Below are 18032 nucleotides of genomic sequence, written 5' to 3'. Positions count from 1 at the left end.
TATTCAGTGTTGTACAGCAAGTCAGTTCAAATCTTGTTACTTGAGGCATTTGAAACTGGCAAGCATGAAGATTACTTCATGCAAACCTTATGGGAAGAAAGAAGCATTTGTGAAATGTTTTTGATTTTAGCTGATAGTTGAATGTTTGCTTTATGTCCCAGTCTAATTGGTAAAAGCAGGTACATTTTTGTTCAATTTTAATTATTAAATGAATCAAGTAACCACTTGTCAAACACCTGCTAATAGATTTGCAATGTGTTGGCCAGTCAAAGCTGGGAAGGTGATAGGTTTCCTCCTCAGAGGTTGGAAGGGATAATCCGACCTCTGGGACTTGGAACAAAAACAGAAAATGCTGGAAAATCTCAGCAGGCCTGGCAGCACCTGTGGAAGCCATGATGTGGAGATGCCGACGTTGGACTGGGGTGGGCACAGTAAGAAGTCTCACAACACCAAGTTAAAGTCCAACAGGTTTATTTGGTATCACGAGCTTTCAGAGTGCTGCCCCTTCATCAGGTGAGTCACTCATCTGATGAAGGGGCAGTGCTCCAAAAGCTCGTGATACCAAATAAACCTGTTGGGGCAACCTGATGTTGTGAGAGTTCTTACTGAGCATCTGTGGAGAGGGAATAGAGCCAACGTTTCGAGTCTGGATGACCCTTCATCAGAGCTGAAAGAACCTCAAACCTGTTGGACAATTGCAGAGGCTGACGCGCCTACACTGCTGCCCACTGGGATGACTCTTTCATCCAGACTGGAAACGTTGGCTCTATTCTCTCTCCACAGACGCTGCCAGACCTGCTGAGATTTTCCAGCATTTTCTGTTTCTGTTTCAGAATCCAGCATCTGCTGTATTTTGCTTTTATCTCTGGGACATGGACCTGAATCTGGGACTGTTGGGATGAAGCTAAGAATTTTCCGTTGACTATCAGGGCAACTTCAACCTGATTCCTAACGGATATACAAAATTTAGCATAAATTGGCCATTTTACATAGAAGCATTGCAAGGCTGGTTCGTGTGGGGAATGGAGATAAATCATAATGGCAAAGGAGAGGTTGTTTATCCGTGGCTAGGTTAAGGTATATCATTGTAATTGATCTGAATACAATGAGTTGTACTCCACGTCAAATATTTGTATTGACATTGGGCTAAAATCCAGGCAACGTCCCATTCTCCCATTATTCTTCACCTTGAAGATGTTGAATTTGGATCCCAAATTCATACCTCTCTCACACTTTGAGCCCAATGTTATGTCTGGCAATTGAATGGGTTTTGAGTGAGTTAAAATCTCACCCAAATGTGTTTCTGGACTTAAAGTTTATTTACCAGTGTCACAAATAGGCTTACATTAACACTGCAATGAAGTTACTGTGAAAATCCCCTAGTCGCCACACTCCGGCGTCTGCTCGGGTACACTGAGGGAGAATTTGGCATGGCCAATGGATCTAACCAGTACGTCTTTCGGACTGTGGGAGGAAACTAGAGTAAACCCACGCAGACATGGGGAGAATGTGCAGACTCTGCACAGAAAGTGACCCAATCCGGGAATCGAACCTGGTTCCCTGGCGCTGTGAGGCTAAATTGCTAACCACTGTACCACCGTGCCGCCCATGGACTTCTAGTGGTTTCTGCATGGTTCTTTAGATTTTGTTACACACAAACCACTTTGTGCTGACTTAGCGTTAGCTCAACTGCCAAGGAATGCCATGAAGTAGGCTTAATAATTAACCTTCATCACCAACATACCGTTGAAGGAGTTAATAAATATTAATGCGGCGTTGTAATATAGGATAGATGCAGACTGCAAGTAACTCAACTGGAGAAAGAACCTGAGATCTTCCTGGTCAGTACAGCTCCGTGCCTTTATTTACTTCTCCTCTGAAGGCGGCAAGATATAATATTAGGGCTGTGATATATGTTGCAATTTTCATTGCTTCAATTTAGAAAGTTCTCTGTGTTTCTTCTTCTAATGTAATATTTGTCTTGCAGCCACTTCATTTTTTATTTAGCGCTTTCAACACTTTTGAGTTTTAGCAAGAAACCTGTGTTCCTTCGCACATTTAATTAATTTTAAATTTTCAAAGAAGTACTCCGAAACATTGTGTACATTGCTTCACCATCCACACTGTAACTCACTGCAGATCAAACGTCACTGAGCAACCCAGTATATGGACAGGGACAGAGTGAATAAGGAGCAGCTGTTCCCCTTAGTTGAAGGGTCAGTCACGAGGGGACATAGGTTCAAGGTGAGGGGCAGGAAGTTTAGGGGGGATGTGAGGAAAAACCATTTTACCCAGAGGGTGGCGATGGTCTGGAATGTGCTACCTAGGAGGGTGGTAGAGGCGGGTCCTTTAAAAAGTACCTGGATGAGCACTTGGCACATCATAACATTCAGGGCTATGGGCCAAGTGCTGGCAGATGGGATTAGGTGGGAGATTGGGTGTTTCCAATGTGTTGGTGCAGACTCGATGGGCCAAAGGGCCTCTTCTGTGCTGTATGATTCTGTGGTTCTATGAATATATGTAGTGTTATCTATACAACTCAATACAATTGCTAGCTTTGACCCATAGAATACTGAAAAACTTGTCTGCTATCATATCTAAGCAGAAGTGTGCAAAGATCTGACCACTGTTACAATGTATTATATCAAATACGTTCAAATTAACTTTTTGGGAGATACAAATAAAGCAGGTGTTGGAAAATTTCTATTCCGTCCAAAAATTTTAACAATAATGTGGCCAATCAGGACAACTGATGAAGCAATGTCTGGCACCAAAATCAGGATGAGCACTCTGTGTTTTGGAACATCTGTACTGGGAGGAGGTGAAAGACTTGTGGAAAAATCTCACAATCGCAATATAGATGCAACTACTGTCCAGTTTCTTCTTAACCCTTCGTAAAAATAAAATCCTATCCCATGTACCCATGAGCCTGGCTACTCTAATTTATTTATCTCTTTGTGGATATGTAAAGGAAGAAGTTTCATGGTTTTCATTTTTCTTTTGTTTGTCTTTTGGCCCAGGTATTGGGGAAAGCCGGTGGCACGGTGGCACAGTGGTTAGCATTGCAGCTTCACAGCGCCAGGGTCCCAGGTTCAATTCCGGCCTCGGGTCACTGTCTGTGAGGAGTTTGCATGTTCTCCCCGTGTCTGCATGGGTTTCCTCCGGGTGCTCTGGTTTCCTCCCACAGTCCAAAGATGTGCAGGTTCGGTGGACTGGCCATGATAAATTGACCCTAGTGTCAGGAGGATTAGCAGGGTAAATATGTGGGGTTACGGGAATGGGGCCTGATTGTGGTCAGTGTAGACTTGATGGGCCGAATGGCCTCCTTCTGCACTGTAGTGATTCTATGAATTCTATGGATTAAAATGGTAAGATTGTTGCAGTGAGGGGGCACAGTGGTGACATGCCTGCCTATAGGCCAGAAGCTCTGAGTTCAAATGCCGCATCAGGCCTTGATGGCCTTGGAAGGCACGTGCATAATGTGGCCAAACAGGTCGATTATCGGCCTGTGAATCCTCTGAACATCTGATGGCAGGTGAAAAGACCAGGAGAGTTTCCTGGCCAGCAGTCCTGCAGAGACAATGGCAAACCATGAATTTCTCTAAGTATAATCATTGATCAATCCAATGGAAGCCGATGGTCCCTAATGCCCTCTTAGGGCATGGTACCTGAAGGAGGAGCAGGAGGGAGTTTGTTGAATGTAAACAAACCCTTCAAAACTTGTCCAAAGAATAGGTTGGGATTTGGATTCCGATCTTGGAACTAAAGGAATGGCCTGACTCAAAAATTTGATCCAAACGTAGATTTTTTTGTTGTTCTTCATCTTAGAATTCTATACCAGAATTTCAGATCCAAAACAATTCTGAAGGATTTCTCTGAATTCAAATCTAAAGTTCCGAAGCTTAGTCCTCGCAAGCACAAATTATCCTATTGGGATCTTTGTCCTATAATACTTCATAGGAACTTCACATTATAGTCCAAAAATGTGCGGGTTCGGTTGATTGGCCATGCTAAATTGCTCCTTAGTGTTAGGGGGATGTCAGGGTAGATTAGTAGGGTAGAGAGTTACGGGGATATGGTTTGGGTGGGATTGTTGTCAGTGCAGGCTCGATGGGCCGAATGGCACCCTTCTGCACTGTAGGGGCAGCACGGTAGCACAGTGGTTAGCACTGCTGCTTTACAGCACCAGTGACCCGGGTTCGATTCCCAGCTTGGGTAACTGTCTGTGTGGAGTTTGCACGTTCTCCCCGTGTCTGCGTGGGTTTCTTCCAGGTGCTCCGGTTTCTTCCCGCAGATTGAAAGACGTGCTGGTTAGGTGCATTGACCCGAACAGGCGCTGGACTGTGGCGACGAGGGGAATTTCACAGTAACTTCATTGCAGTATTAATGTAAGCCTTACTTGTGACTAATAAATAAATTTTAACTTTAGCTATTCGATGATTCTATGATTCTACCTGAGCATTGAGATTTCCTAAGATCTGTTTACATGGTGCCAACTGTTTATTTGATAGTGCTCCCAGGTCACCCTTTGGGACTTCTTACTGCATAACAAGTGCTAAATAAATGAAAGTCGTTGTTTTGATGGTAGCCAACAGCTGTTACCTTTCGAATGAGATGTTCTTGGTATCTAGTTGGGTGGTAACGATCGGGGTGGTTAGACGGCTTGCCACCTGCTCCTCTGAGGGCTGCACGGCAGCCAACAGCATGTCCCGGTCATAGTTAGCTAGCGACAGGGTTTCTGAGTATACCACTTGTCGATCATGGTCAATCTCCATGACAATGGCGCAGTTATCTAACGGAAACAAAGACATAACAGAACATTAATAGCACCGCCTCCTTCAGTTAAATGGGAAAATAAAAGATACAAAAGTCTGAGATCACGTACCAACCGACTCAAGAACAGCTTCTTGCCTGCTGCCATCAGACTTTTGAATGGACTTATCTTGCATTAAGTTGATCTTCTCTACACCCTAGCTGTGACTACATTCTGCACTCGCTCCTTTCCTTCTCTATGTACGGTATCCTTTGTCTGTATACCGCGCATACTTTTCACTGTATACTAATACATGTGACAATAATAAATCAAATCAAATCAAAATCAAATTGTGGCTAAGTGCACCAAAAACATAAACTCATTGAAAAGGAATGGGTTTATGAATTTGTTACATATGGTGCACACAGAAATGCCCAATTTCATAGAATCATAGAATCTCTATGGTGCAGAAGGAGGCCATTCGTCCTCTCAAACCTGCACCTACAAAAATCCCACCCAGGCCCTATCCCCATAACCCCACATATTTACCCTGCTAATCCCCCTGACACTAAGGGTCAATTTAGCATGGCCAATCAACCTAACCCGCACATCTTTGGACTGTGGGAGGAAACCGGAGCAGCCGGAGGAAACCCATGCAGACACAGGGAGAACATGCAAACTCCACACAGACAGTGACCCGAGGCCAGAATTGAACTGAGGTCCCTGGCGCTGTGAGCAGCAGCGCTAACCATTGTGCCACCAGGTAAGAAAAACTTAATCATCAAGTAGATACTTTGACTTTGGTGTTCAGTATTATTTGATCACTTAATTTAAAACCACACAACAGGATGCTCTACTTATAATTTTAAAAAATGATTTATAAAGCACCCATCTGGTTCTTACGCATTTGATGTGAGATTGTCAAAGACAGTCATTGGGTCTCCGTACATGTAGCTGCAACTCAGTGTAGCACTTATACCTCTCGGTCAGAAGGTTGTCGGTTCATGTCCCATTACAGACTGGATTACAATGGCTGACATTGTGCACTGTGGGAGTGCAGCACTGACAGGGGACACCATCTTTCAGAAGTGACATTAAATCAAGACCCTGATTGCTTCAGGTGGAGATAAAAGATTCAATTACACAAATCACTGAAGAACAGAGGATTCCATGTCCCGGCCAATAGTTATCATGAAAACAAACTATCGGATCATTGGAAATAGGAGTAGGCCATTCAGCCCCTCGAACTTGCTCTGTCATTCAACAAGATCATGGGTGAACGTCTACCTCAATGCCATTTTCCCCTCACTATCCACATATCCCTTGATATCTTTAATAACTAGGAATCTTTCCATCTCTGGCTTCAACATACTCAATGACTGATCTTCCATAGCTCTCTGGAGAATTCCAAAGATTTGTCAACCTCTCAGTGAAGAAATGTCTCTTCCTCTCAGCCCTAAATGGCCTCTCCCTTATTCTGAGACGTGTCCTCTGGTTGGAGTTTCCCCAAAAGATAATTATCCAGTCATCATCAGATTAATGTTCCTAAGACCTTGCAGTGGACGTATTGGCTGACACTTTCATAGGATCATAGAATCCCTATGCAGAAGGAGGCCATTCGGCCCATCGGATCTGCACCGACCACAATCCCACCCAGGCCCTATCCCCGTAACCCCACGTATTTAACTTGCTAATCTCCCTGACACTAAGGGAAAATTTAGCATGGCAAATCAACCTAACCTGCACATCTTTGCAGTGTGGGAGGAAACCAGAGCACCTGGAGGAAACCCGCGAAGACACGGGGAGGACATACAAACTCCACACAGACAGTGACCCAAGGCCGGAATTGAACCCAGGTCTCCGGCGCCGTGAAGCAGCAGTGCTAACCACTGTGCCACCGTGCCGTCCTACATTTGCAACAGCGACTACACTTCAAAAGTGCTTAATTGGCTTTAAAGCACTTTGGGACATCCTGGAAGATGTTAAATGAACACATGTCTTTCAGTTCCTCTCTGCAGTACTTGGGAAATGGGCACAAAGTCTATTCCTCCATGTTTCATTTGGTCGGAGGCCAGTTTCATTTATTTGACAGATCTGTTAGCATCCAGGTCCTGCCCAAGTCAATGGCCATTTGAATTGCTCACCGGCTGTGCCACCAGTGAATCCACCACCAGGGGGGGTCACCTTTAGCCGGATCAGAAGATCGCACTGGCACAGTGGATAGGAACATCTCGGCCCGAGCAGCGGTCTGGGTTTACCTTCAGGTTTCCCACAGAGCTGAAATTTTGCCTTGCCAGGATCTTAATGATCTGGATTACTTATAATGCCTGCTCTACATCAACCAAACAAATCTCATTCCTTCAAAACGCACATAGGTATAATCAGAAATCCAATAAACAAAGCACATTGCAGCACACGGGTGAGTAAATTCAATTACTGTGGGCCTACAGTTCAATTAAAGTGACAAAAAGTTAATCTCCTTTATTCAATGATCATTCTTTCATTGCACTGTCCAGCTAATCAACTACTGGATAATCAATGGCTCCAGTAATAAAATACATAGACAAACTGATAGGCCAGAGTCAGGATCCAGGTAACTGGAGCCCCAACGGACATGCTGCATCCATTATCCACCATGTGATTCAATGCTAAGTTGAATGGTACAGACTATTTGGCAGGTCAGATTCAAGGCGGAAGGTGCAGCCAGATAATATGTATCCCAGACACACCCAGCACATCAACAGACACAAAAGCTGCAAACAAAAGATGACACGAAACGGTATTTCCTGCCTTTGCTAATTTTTGGAAAACTAAATTGGAACCAATCGTGGGAGAGTTTAACAAAGAGATGAATAGTACCCGTTGTGGAGAGGGGTACTATGTTGTGATTCTCAGGGGTGGCATGGTGGCACAGTCGTTAGCAGAAACAAGTGATTTACTTATTTTATTTATTATTGAAGTTTTTTTAGAAGTTTATTTATTAGTGTCACAAGTAGGCTTACATTAACACTGCAATGAAGTTACTGTGAAAATCCCCGAGTCGCCACACTCCGGCACCTGTTCGGGTACACTGAGGGAGAATTTAGCATGGCCAATGCACCTAACCAGTCTTTTGGACTGTGGGAGGAAACCGGAGCACCCAGAGGAAACCCATGCAGACACGGGGAGAACGTGCAGACTCCGAACAGACAGTCACCTAAACCGGGAATTGAACCCGGGTCTCTGGCACTGTGAGGCAGCAGTGCTAACCACTTTGCCAGCGTGCCTCCCCTTAGTGTCACAAGTAGGTTTACATTAACACTGCAATGAAGTTACTGTCAAAATCCCCCAGTCACCACACTCTGGCGCCTGTATCGAGTCTATACTGGTGTTTATCCTCCCATCCTACTTTTCCTAACCTCTTTTTTTCCCTGGCTTGTAGTAGGACTCCATCATAAGGGTCACCAAGGGTGGCACAGTGGTCAGCACTGCTGCCTCACAGAGCAGGGATCCAGGTTCAATTCTGGCCTTGGGTCACTGTCTGTGTGGAGTCTGCCCGTTCTCCCCATGTCTGCGTGGGTTTCCTCCGGGTGCTCCAGTTTCCTCCCATGGTCCAAAGATGTGCAGATTAGGTGGATAGGCCATGCTAAATTGTCCCTTAGTGTCAGCGGTATTGGTGAGGTAAATGCGTGGGGCTGTATTATCACTGGAATATTAATCCAGAAACTCAGCTAATGCTCTGGGGATCCAGGTTCGAATCCTGCCGCGCCTGGGTGTGATAAAGTTGTTGTTGGTGCAAGCTCAATGGGCTGAATGGCCTCCTTCTGCACTGTAAAGATTCTATGATCAGGTTGCCTGTCCTATTCTCAAACACAGATCTTAAGGCATTGACTTTAATCTGCTTAATTTTTGGTGCTTTCAATTAAATTGGTACCGTGGTGAGTGTTGGAAGGCTTGTACCAAATGATGACCACCCCACCCCTCCTATGCAGGATGGGTAAGAAGGTTCCAGCTTTAATCTGTGGCCTGTGTCTAATTAGCTGATTTTAGCCAGAGGAGGACCATAACTAGCCTCAAAGTCTAAAGGGAAGAAGAAAACCAATCAGCTAGGGAGCTAGGGCTTCCCTACAGTGATAGCTGTTCAAAGCAAATGTGTGTGGACAATAGGTCAGGGTAGCGATAGGCTTGGCTGGCATGTCTCTCCTCTAACTTTCTCAGACATTACAAAGGCAGCCATCACACAGTGGAGACGGTGACCAAGTTGTATTATCACTAGAATATTAATCCAGAAACTCAGCTAATGCTCTGGGGATCCAGGTTCAAATCCTGCTGCGGCCAAATGGTGGAATTTGAATTCAAATAAAAAATATCTGGAGTTAAGAATCTACTGATGACCATGAAACCATTGTCGATTGTCAGAAAAAACCCATCTGGTTCACTAACGTTCTTTAGGGAAGGAAATCTGCGTTCTTACCTGGTCTGGCCTACATGTGACTCCAGAGCCACAGCAATGTGGTTGACTTTCAACTGCCCTCTGAAACGGCCTAGCAAGCCACTCAGTAAGAGCAACTAGGGATGGACAGTAAATGCTGATGTGGAGATGCCGGCGTTGGAATATGTTGGCCAGCCAGCGATGTCCAGGTCCCACAAATGAATTTTAAAAATAAATAAAAGTCGAGATTCACAAATCAAGAATGGTCACTTGGGGGTGAGGTTTGATGGGGTGGCTGATCTCACTCACTCACTGGGAATCAGCACGTCCAGAAAATTATTTCTATACATCGTAACATTTTATATCCTGCCTTTTTCTTGCTACTTGTTTTTGCAATGAGCCCTGGTAATAGGAGCACGGATAAGAATTAGCTTATCATTACCCATATTTTTGTTTTTTTTAATTCCTATTCTTTTCAGGATCATTATAAATTACAGTGCAAAGAAAAATTGTACGTTGAAGAGATAATTTTCTGCAATTTTCAATGTGTGCCATTGTGTTTAAAAGCTGTTTTGCACATTTCCCCTTTAGGTTGACTAGCTCCTTGACAGCACATCATATGATGACAGGTGGATTACACGCAGTGTCACGCTTGTTACCGTACCTGACATCAGATGACAACAACTCGCCAGGTAACCAAACGGATTGACAGCGTGCAATCGTACTACTATTAAAACCAAATTAATTTTTAAAAAATGTTTTCTAGCTTTCTCTCCTGAGTGTGCCAACTCAAACTGGCCTACAGTTCAATAAAATATTAGGAGGTGGCCACTTAGACAGAGTGGAAGTAAGAGTAGATTAATTCCAGTTGACATTTCCGGTGATAGACTGACCTCCTTCCTCAGTTTCTAACGCAGTGGTGGGTGGGTGTATAGTGGTTGTTCCAGGAGTGGTAAATGGACAGTACTTGTTGCAGGTGGATGCAGTCCCAGATTCCTCTCTCCAAAAGATTATTTTGTTGACTTTCCTTCTAAACAGTCTTTTTAAGAGCTCACAAGAATCCATTAGTGGTTCCATTTCACAGGACATTTGATTCATTTTTTTAATTCATTCATGGCATGTGGGCAATGCTAGCTGGACCTGCATTTATTGCCCATCCCCAATTGCCCTTGAACTGACTGAGTGGCTTGCTAGGCCATTCCAGAGGGCATTTGCCATGGTTGTCTGGAGTCACATGTAGGCCAGACCAGGTAAGGATGACAGATTTCCTTCCTTAAAGGACATTAGTGAACCACATGGGTTTTTTTGACAATGGTTTCACGGACATCATTACACTTTTAATGGGATTTGAACCTGGGTCCCCAGACATGCCCTTAGGTCTCTGTATTGCTCGTCCAGTGATAATACAAAAATGCCACCACCTCCCTCCTAATAGCTTGTTCTATAAATTATTGTATGAAACATGTGCTTACTTTTCCACTGGTTGCAGGTCGGATCCGGTCACTCGGGGTTCCAAGTTAGTTTTTTAAATTGATGAAGGAAGACACTGCTGGTCACACATTCCAGTATACTGCTCCTATTGTTGTAAACCTTTTGCAGAAATAGTCCCTTTGGAGATGATCTACTTGCCAGAAAACACTCTAACTTTTGATGAGTTTATATATGGTATGACTGTATTGGTTTTGTATATCAGCAAGATTAAAGTTAGTGTCACAAGTAGGCTTACATTAACACTGCAATGAAGTTTCTGTGAAAATCCCCTAGTCGCCACAGTCCGGTGCCTGTTCGGGTACACTGAGGGTGAATTTAGCACCTAACCAGCATGTCTTTTGGACTGTGGGAGGAAACCGGAGCACCCGGAGGAAATCCACGCAGACACGGGGAGAACATGCACACTCTGCATAGACAGTGACTCTAAGCCGGGAATCGAACCCGGGTCCCTGCCGCTGTGAGCCAGCAATGCTGTGCCACCATGCCAAGGTATCAGCGCGTGGAAAAATCTGATGTTAAATGAACAATTAATTATTTTGCCTAATTTATTTATTTGTGCTGTTAACCCTACCCGCTCCCCTCGGTTTTACTCATCACAGACAACGATTAGTGGGGAATGACTCCAGATTGACATTCTCAGCTCTCATGTTTTGCTGTGCCAAGATTCTAGCAGGTAGAATGATGTGACAGAAGGGCTCAGAAGCTGAACTTTTCCTCATTATCTCCTCCATAAATTCAGACAGGAGAATTCCACAGAGTTTGATAACATGGTTATGCGTAACTGTTAATTCCATCATATTTTATCTCACTCACAGAATGCGTAAAGGTCAGTTGGCAAGAGAGTCAGTCTGCCCGTGTAAGTTGTATCCTTACTGCAAACCAAGGTTGAAGTGTTGGGAAAAGTAATGAACTGTAACTAACGTGTAACCTTTTTAAAAAGATTTTTTTTTAAAGTAACACCCTGCCATGCAAGTGCCAAGCAATGACCATCTCCAACAGGAGAGAATCTAACCATCACCCCTTCACATGCAATGCCATTACCATCAATGGATACCCCAATATCAATATCTTAGATGTTACCATTGACCTGAAACTGAACTGGTCTCGCTATATAAATATAGTGGATGTAAGAGCAGGTCGGACAGAGGGTGGAAAGCCTGTAGCGAGTCATCCACCTCCTGACTTCCCAAAGCCTGTCCACCATCTACAAAGTTCAAGTCAGGAGTGTGATGGAATATTCTCTACTTGCCTGGATGAGTGCAGCTCCAACCACACTCAAGTTGGAGTTGTATAGAACTTTGGTGAGGCCACAGCTAAAATACCGTCTACAGTTCTGGTCGCCGCATTTTCGGAAGGATGTGATTGCACTGGAGGGGGTGCAGAGGAGATTGACCAGGATGCTGCCTGGGATGGACCATTTAAGTTATGAAGAGAGGTTGGGTACGCTTGGGTTGTTTTCATTGGAGCAGAGAAGACTGAGGGACGACCTGATCGAGGTGTACAAGATTATGAGGGGCATGGACGGAGTGGATAAGGAGCAGCTGTTCCCTTTAGTTGAAGTCACGAGGGGACATAGGTTTAAGGTGAGGGGCAGGATATTTAGGGGGGATGTGAGGAAAAGTCTTGTTACAGAAAGAGTGGTGACGGTCTGGAATGTGCTGCCTGGGAGGGTGGTAGAGGCGGGTTGCCTCACATCCTTTAAAAAGTATCTGGATGAGCACTTGGGGGCACATCATAACATTCAAGGGTATGGGCCAAGTGCTGGTAAATGGGATTAGGTGAGAGTTCAGGTCCTTCTAATGTGTCGATGCGAACTTGATGAGCCGAAGTCCTCTTATGCACTGATTCTATGATTCTATAATTCTAAGTAGCTCAATGCTATTCAGGATAAAGCTGCCCATATGTTTGGCAGCCCACCCACCACCTTAAACATGCACTCCCTCCACCACTGAGGCACAGTGGCAGCACTGTGTACCGTCTACAAGATACACAGCCACACCTCCCAAAGCCGAGACCTCCACCCCCTACATGGACAAGGGCAACAGACGTCTGGGAACACCACCACCTGCAGGTTTCCTTCCAAGCCACACACCAGCCTGACTTGAAACTGCATTGTTGTTCCTTCACTGTCACTGGGTCAAAGTCCTGGGATACAATATTGTGAGTATTGCACCCACAATACTCCTCGCAGTATTGTGGGTGCACTTACACCATGTGGATTGAAGTGGCTTAAGAAGGTGATTCAACATCACATTCTCAAGAGCAGTTAAGAATGGGTAAAATATGCTGACCCAGCCAGCAATGCCCATATTCCGTGAATTAATAAACTAAAAAATTCATTCACAGGATGTGGATGTGACGGAAAAGCCAGCATTTATTTCCCAGCTCTACTTGCCCATGAGAAAGTGGTGGTGAGTCACCTTCTTGAACAGCTGGTCTGCGTGTGGTGAAGGTACAGCTTTCAGGGAGAAAGGTCCAAGATTTTGATCCAAGGATGATTATGGAACGGTGATATATTTCTAAGTCAGGATGGTGTGTGTGACTTGGAGGAGAGTTTGAAGGCAGCGGCGTTCCGATGCGCTTGCTGGCCTTATCTTTCTAAGCGGTAGAGGGCATGGGTTTGGGAGACAATATTGAAGAAGCCTTGCTGAGTTGCTGCAGTGCCTCTTGTAGTTGGAGGGAGATGGAGGATGCCGGAGGGAGTTTAAGATGGCGGTTTGAGTGCCAATCAAACAAGCTGCTTCGTCCTGGGTGGTTTTGATCTTTTTGAGTGTGGTTGGAGCTGCACTCTTTATGGAAAGCGGAGGGTGTTCCATCACACCCCTGAATAATATCTAGTAGAAGGTGAGTCAGGAAGTGAATAATTCACTGCAAACCACCTTTGCCAAGAGGTCTGGCCAAATTCAACAACCTGTTACAGAGAGTGTGAGACGTGTCAGTGACAGCTGGTTGCCCTGGCAGACTGTGCAATCCTTCCGTGCATTTTTAGCACCAGGTAATTTGTGGGGTTTTTTTTTGCATTTTAAGATAGATCTTGAAATCTTCTAAATTACCAAGCGAATGGAGAGCTACAATTTTACAGAGTAAATTCAATGAGTTCCAACGAGCAAGCTCACTTGATTATCACGACAGCCTCATATTATGTTGCTCCATTTCCTTTTTTTAGTTAACGCACAGTCAGTTCTGGGGATAACTTGATGACTTTCTTTGACATAATATTTTGAGCTGACTGTGAACCAAATAGCAGCAGTACATTATGGGGCTGACAGTTGCCCTTTTAGACAATAAAGGAGCCAGCTCACTGGCTCATTCCCTTTTGTTCTTATTTATGTTGACTGACTGGCTTGCAATTATAGATTCCACGCTCCTATGGAGCTTCAGAATGTATGAATGGCAATGAAACAGCAACTCACTGAGCGTTACTAATGAAAAGAGTGAAGAGTGGTCTTCAAGTTTAACGATGACTATTTTCAAAGGAACAAAAAAAACCACTTTGATTAGCAAGAAATGTGCCAATGGTTACAGGTGATCATAGCAACATCCTTCGGGTTACCATTGACCAGAAACTCAACTGGATTCACCTCACAGAGGCCACAAGAGCAGGTTAGAGGCTAGGAATCTGGCAGCAGGTAACTCACCTCCTGATCCCCAAAAGCCTATCAACCATCTACAAGGCACAAGTCAGGAGTGTGATGGAATACTCTCCGCCGCTTACCTGGATGGATGCAGCTCCAACAACACTCAAGAAGCTTGACAACATCCAGGACAAAGCAGCCTGTTTGATTGGCACCACATCCACAAACATCCACTCCTTCCACCACCGACGCTCAGTAGCAGCAGTGTGTACTATCTACAAGATGCCCTGCAGCAATTCGCCAAAGATCCTTAGACAGCACCTTCCAAACCCACGGCCACTTCCATCTGGAAGGACAAGGGTCGCAGATACATGGGAATACCACCTCCAAGTTCCCCTCCAAGCCACTCATACTTGGAATAATTTCCAAGTATTTCCTGACTTGGAAATATATTGCCATTCCTTCACAGTCGCTGGGTCAAAATCCTGGAATTCCCTCCCTAACGGCATCGTGGGTCAATCCATAGCACATGGACTGCAGCGATTCAAGAAGGCAGCTCACCACCACCTTCTCAAGGGCAACTAGGGATGGGCAATAAATTCTGGTCAGCCAGCGACGCCTATGTCCCACGAATGAATAAAAAAAAGCATTGGTTTTGATTAGCAATGAAGGTGGCCAATGGTTAAAGATGAGTCTTCAAAGAGCAGCCTTTCCAAGGCAACAAAAAATGGAATAATTTTGGTCTGCTGAATGAAATTCATTTTCCATTGTAAAGAAAAGAAAGACTTGTCTTTATATCTTTATATAGCACCTTTCGCAACCTCAAATCATCCAAAACTCTTCACAGATAATTAAGATCTTTTGAAGTTTTGCTTGGGGCATTGAAGAAAATAATTGGTCAAGACAAAGGGAGAGTCATAGAGTCATAGGGGGAATTTTCCCGTCCCGCCCGCCCCAGCAATCATAGTGGGTGGGGGGCAGGGGGGGGAGGGGGGAGGGTGGGTGTCAGAGGAGATGGTAGAGACAGGTACAATTACACCATTTATGAGTATTGTTCCAGAGACGAGGGACTTCAGTTACAAGGATAGCTCAAAGAATTCAGGGCTGTCCTCTTTAGGACAGAAACATAGAAACTAGAAGCAGGAAGAAACCATTTGGCCCTTCGAGCCTGCTCCACCATTCATTTTGATCATGGCTGATCATCGAATTCAATATCCTGATCCCCTTTTCCCCCCATATCCATTGATTCCTTTAGCCCCAAGAGCTGTATCTAATTTCTTCTTGAAATCAGACAACATTTTGGCCTTAATTACATTCGGTGGTAGTGAATTCCACACATTCAGCACTCTCTGGGTGAAGACATTTATGGAAACATAGAAGGTTGAGAGGGAATTGATAGAGGTATTCATCATCATGAGTGGCCTGGACATTTCAGATGTGGAGAAACTGTCCCCATTAGCAGATGGATCGAGAACCAGAGACACTGATTTAAGGCGACTGACAAAAGAGGGAATGGCAAAAGGAGGAAAATTCTTTCTGTGCAGTGAGTGGTTAGGGTCTGGAATGCACTACCTGAGAATGTGCTGACGGCAGATTTAATCTTGGCTTTCAAAAGGGAATTGGAAAATGATTGGAAGAGAAAGGCATTACAGTGCTGGAAAGAAAATACTGGGATGTGGGACTAGCTGAGTAGCTCCTACAGAGCATCAGAGAATCCCTACAGTGCAGAAGAGGACGTTCGGCCCATTGAGTCTGCACTGACTCTCTGAGTATCATAACCAGGCCCTTTCCCCTGTCCTATCCCGGTGAGCCTCCATACTTAACATGGCCAATCCACAAAACCTGCACATCTTTGGATTGTGGGAGGAAACCGGAGCACCCGAAGGAAACCCACGAAGACACGGGGAGAACGTGCAAAGTCCACACAGACAGTAAGCCAAGGCCGGATTTGAACCGGGTCCCTGGTGCTGTGAGGCAGCACTGCTAACCACTGCGCCACCGTGCCACCTCTGCTGGCAGGAACATAAGACACAATGGCCTCCTTGTGTTCTGCAACCATTCTTTGATTCTATGGATGACTTACGACTCTACTATTCGGACCTCTCCTTGAGAGCACATAAAAAGGCTTAAATATTATGATGTGGAGATGCCGGTGTTGGACTGGGGTAAGCACAGTAAGAAGTCTCACAACACCAGGTTAAAGTCCAACAGGTTTATTTGGTAGCAAATACCATAAGCTTTCGGAGCAATGCTCCTTCGTCAGATGGAGTGGTCTCTGTTCTCAAACAGGGCACAGACACAGAAATCAAATTACAGAATACTGATTAGAATGCAAATCTCTACAGCCAGCCAGGTCTTAAATGCACAGACAATGTGGGTGGAGGGAGCATTCAACACAGGTTAAAGAGATGGGGGAGCACTTCAGCAGTCACGGGCATTCAGCCTTGGATCTTCAGGTAAGCGTCCTCCAAGGCGGCCTTCACGACACACGACAGCGCAGAGTCACTGAGCAGAAACTGATAGCCAAGTTCCGCACACATGAGGACGGTCTAAACCGGGATGTTGGATTTATGTCACATTATCAGTAACCCCCACAGCTTGACTCCTGGACTTGCACAATTTCACAAGCTGTACTGTCTGGAGACAATACACATCTCTTTAACCTGTGTTGAATGCTCCCTCCACCCACATTGTCTGTGCATTTAAGACCTGGCTGGCTGTAGAGATTTGCATTCTAATCAGTATTCTGTAATTTGATTTCTGTGTCTGTGCCCTGTTTGAGAACAGAGACCACTCCATCTGACGAAGGAGCATTGCTCCGAAAGCTTATGGTATTTGCTACCAAATAAACCTGTTGGACTTTAACCTGGTGTTGTGAGACTTCTTACTTAAATATTATGCACAGGGAGAATATGAAAGGATTCCACATAGAAAGGGGTAGTGACATGTTGTGTGGTAATATCTTACAGTAGCACAGCGTGATGAAGGGCTGCCTACGAATGAAGGATTTTGTAGCACTTAAGAAATTGCGCACATTTGCTTCCTCGTGGATTTCAAGCCAACACCAATGCGAAGGTCCCTTTTATTAAAACTGACCTTGTCCTCTGAAGACAAAGCTGCGATTCCCCCGCTGCCAGGTCATGTGATCAAAGCCCAGCAATGTCGTGTCAACCCGCAGATTCTGTCCACTTTTCCAAACTCTGTAAGTATCACTCGGGCAGATCTTAGAGACCAGGGGCACTGCAACAGTCAACCATGCGAGAAAATCATTAGCATTCAGATTTGTGTAGACAATGCTCTTCTGCAGAATAAATCGTGTTTAGTCATCCAGTAAAGATGCCACCAATACAGACAAACTTATATGTTGCAATGAAGAGAGAAGTGGACCCAGTAATATTAATCACCAGCACATTCCATCACAACAGTTATCTCAGGTCTGATACAACCTGATAGGTTAATTGAATAATGTCTCTTCAACATCTTTAACATTAAAATTGTAATTATTTAAAAACTATTTTTGATTGCTATATACTGACATTGGAAGTGCAGTTCTGGTCCCCATGTTATAGGAAGGATGTGATTGCACTGGAGGGGATGCAGAGGAGATTCACCAGGATGCTGCCTGGATGGAGCATTTAAGTTATAAAAAGAGGTTGGATAGGCTTGGGTTGTTTTTATTGGAGCAGAGAAGACTGAAAGGGCGACCTAATTGAGGCGTTCGAGATTATGAGGGGCATGGACAGAATGGATAGGGAGCAGCTGGTCCCCTTAGCTGAAGGGTCAGTTACGAGGGGACACCAAG

General features: G+C 44.7%; 1 protein-coding gene across 2 annotated transcripts in view; it reads right to left on the bottom strand.

The window, feature by feature from the left end:
- Positions 1–18032, bottom strand: part of ankrd13b (ankyrin repeat domain 13B) — a 397630-nt gene that overhangs the window by 57999 nt on the left and 321599 nt on the right. For both annotated transcript variants that reach the window (XM_078224856.1, XM_078224857.1), the window contains exons 5-6: positions 17327–17470; positions 4603–4792 (exon numbers count right to left, since the gene is read on the bottom strand). In XM_078224856.1, the coding sequence (XP_078080982.1) occupies positions 4603–4792; positions 17327–17470 (334 nt within the window). The remainder of the gene's footprint in view (positions 1–4602; positions 4793–17326; positions 17471–18032) is intronic.

This window comes from Mustelus asterias, chromosome 12 (genome assembly GCF_964213995.1).
Source record: "Mustelus asterias chromosome 12, sMusAst1.hap1.1, whole genome shotgun sequence".
Taxonomy (NCBI): domain Eukaryota; kingdom Metazoa; phylum Chordata; class Chondrichthyes; order Carcharhiniformes; family Triakidae; genus Mustelus; species Mustelus asterias.
The sequence above is the reverse complement of the archived record's forward strand: the minus strand, read 5'-3'. Positions and strand labels throughout refer to the sequence as shown.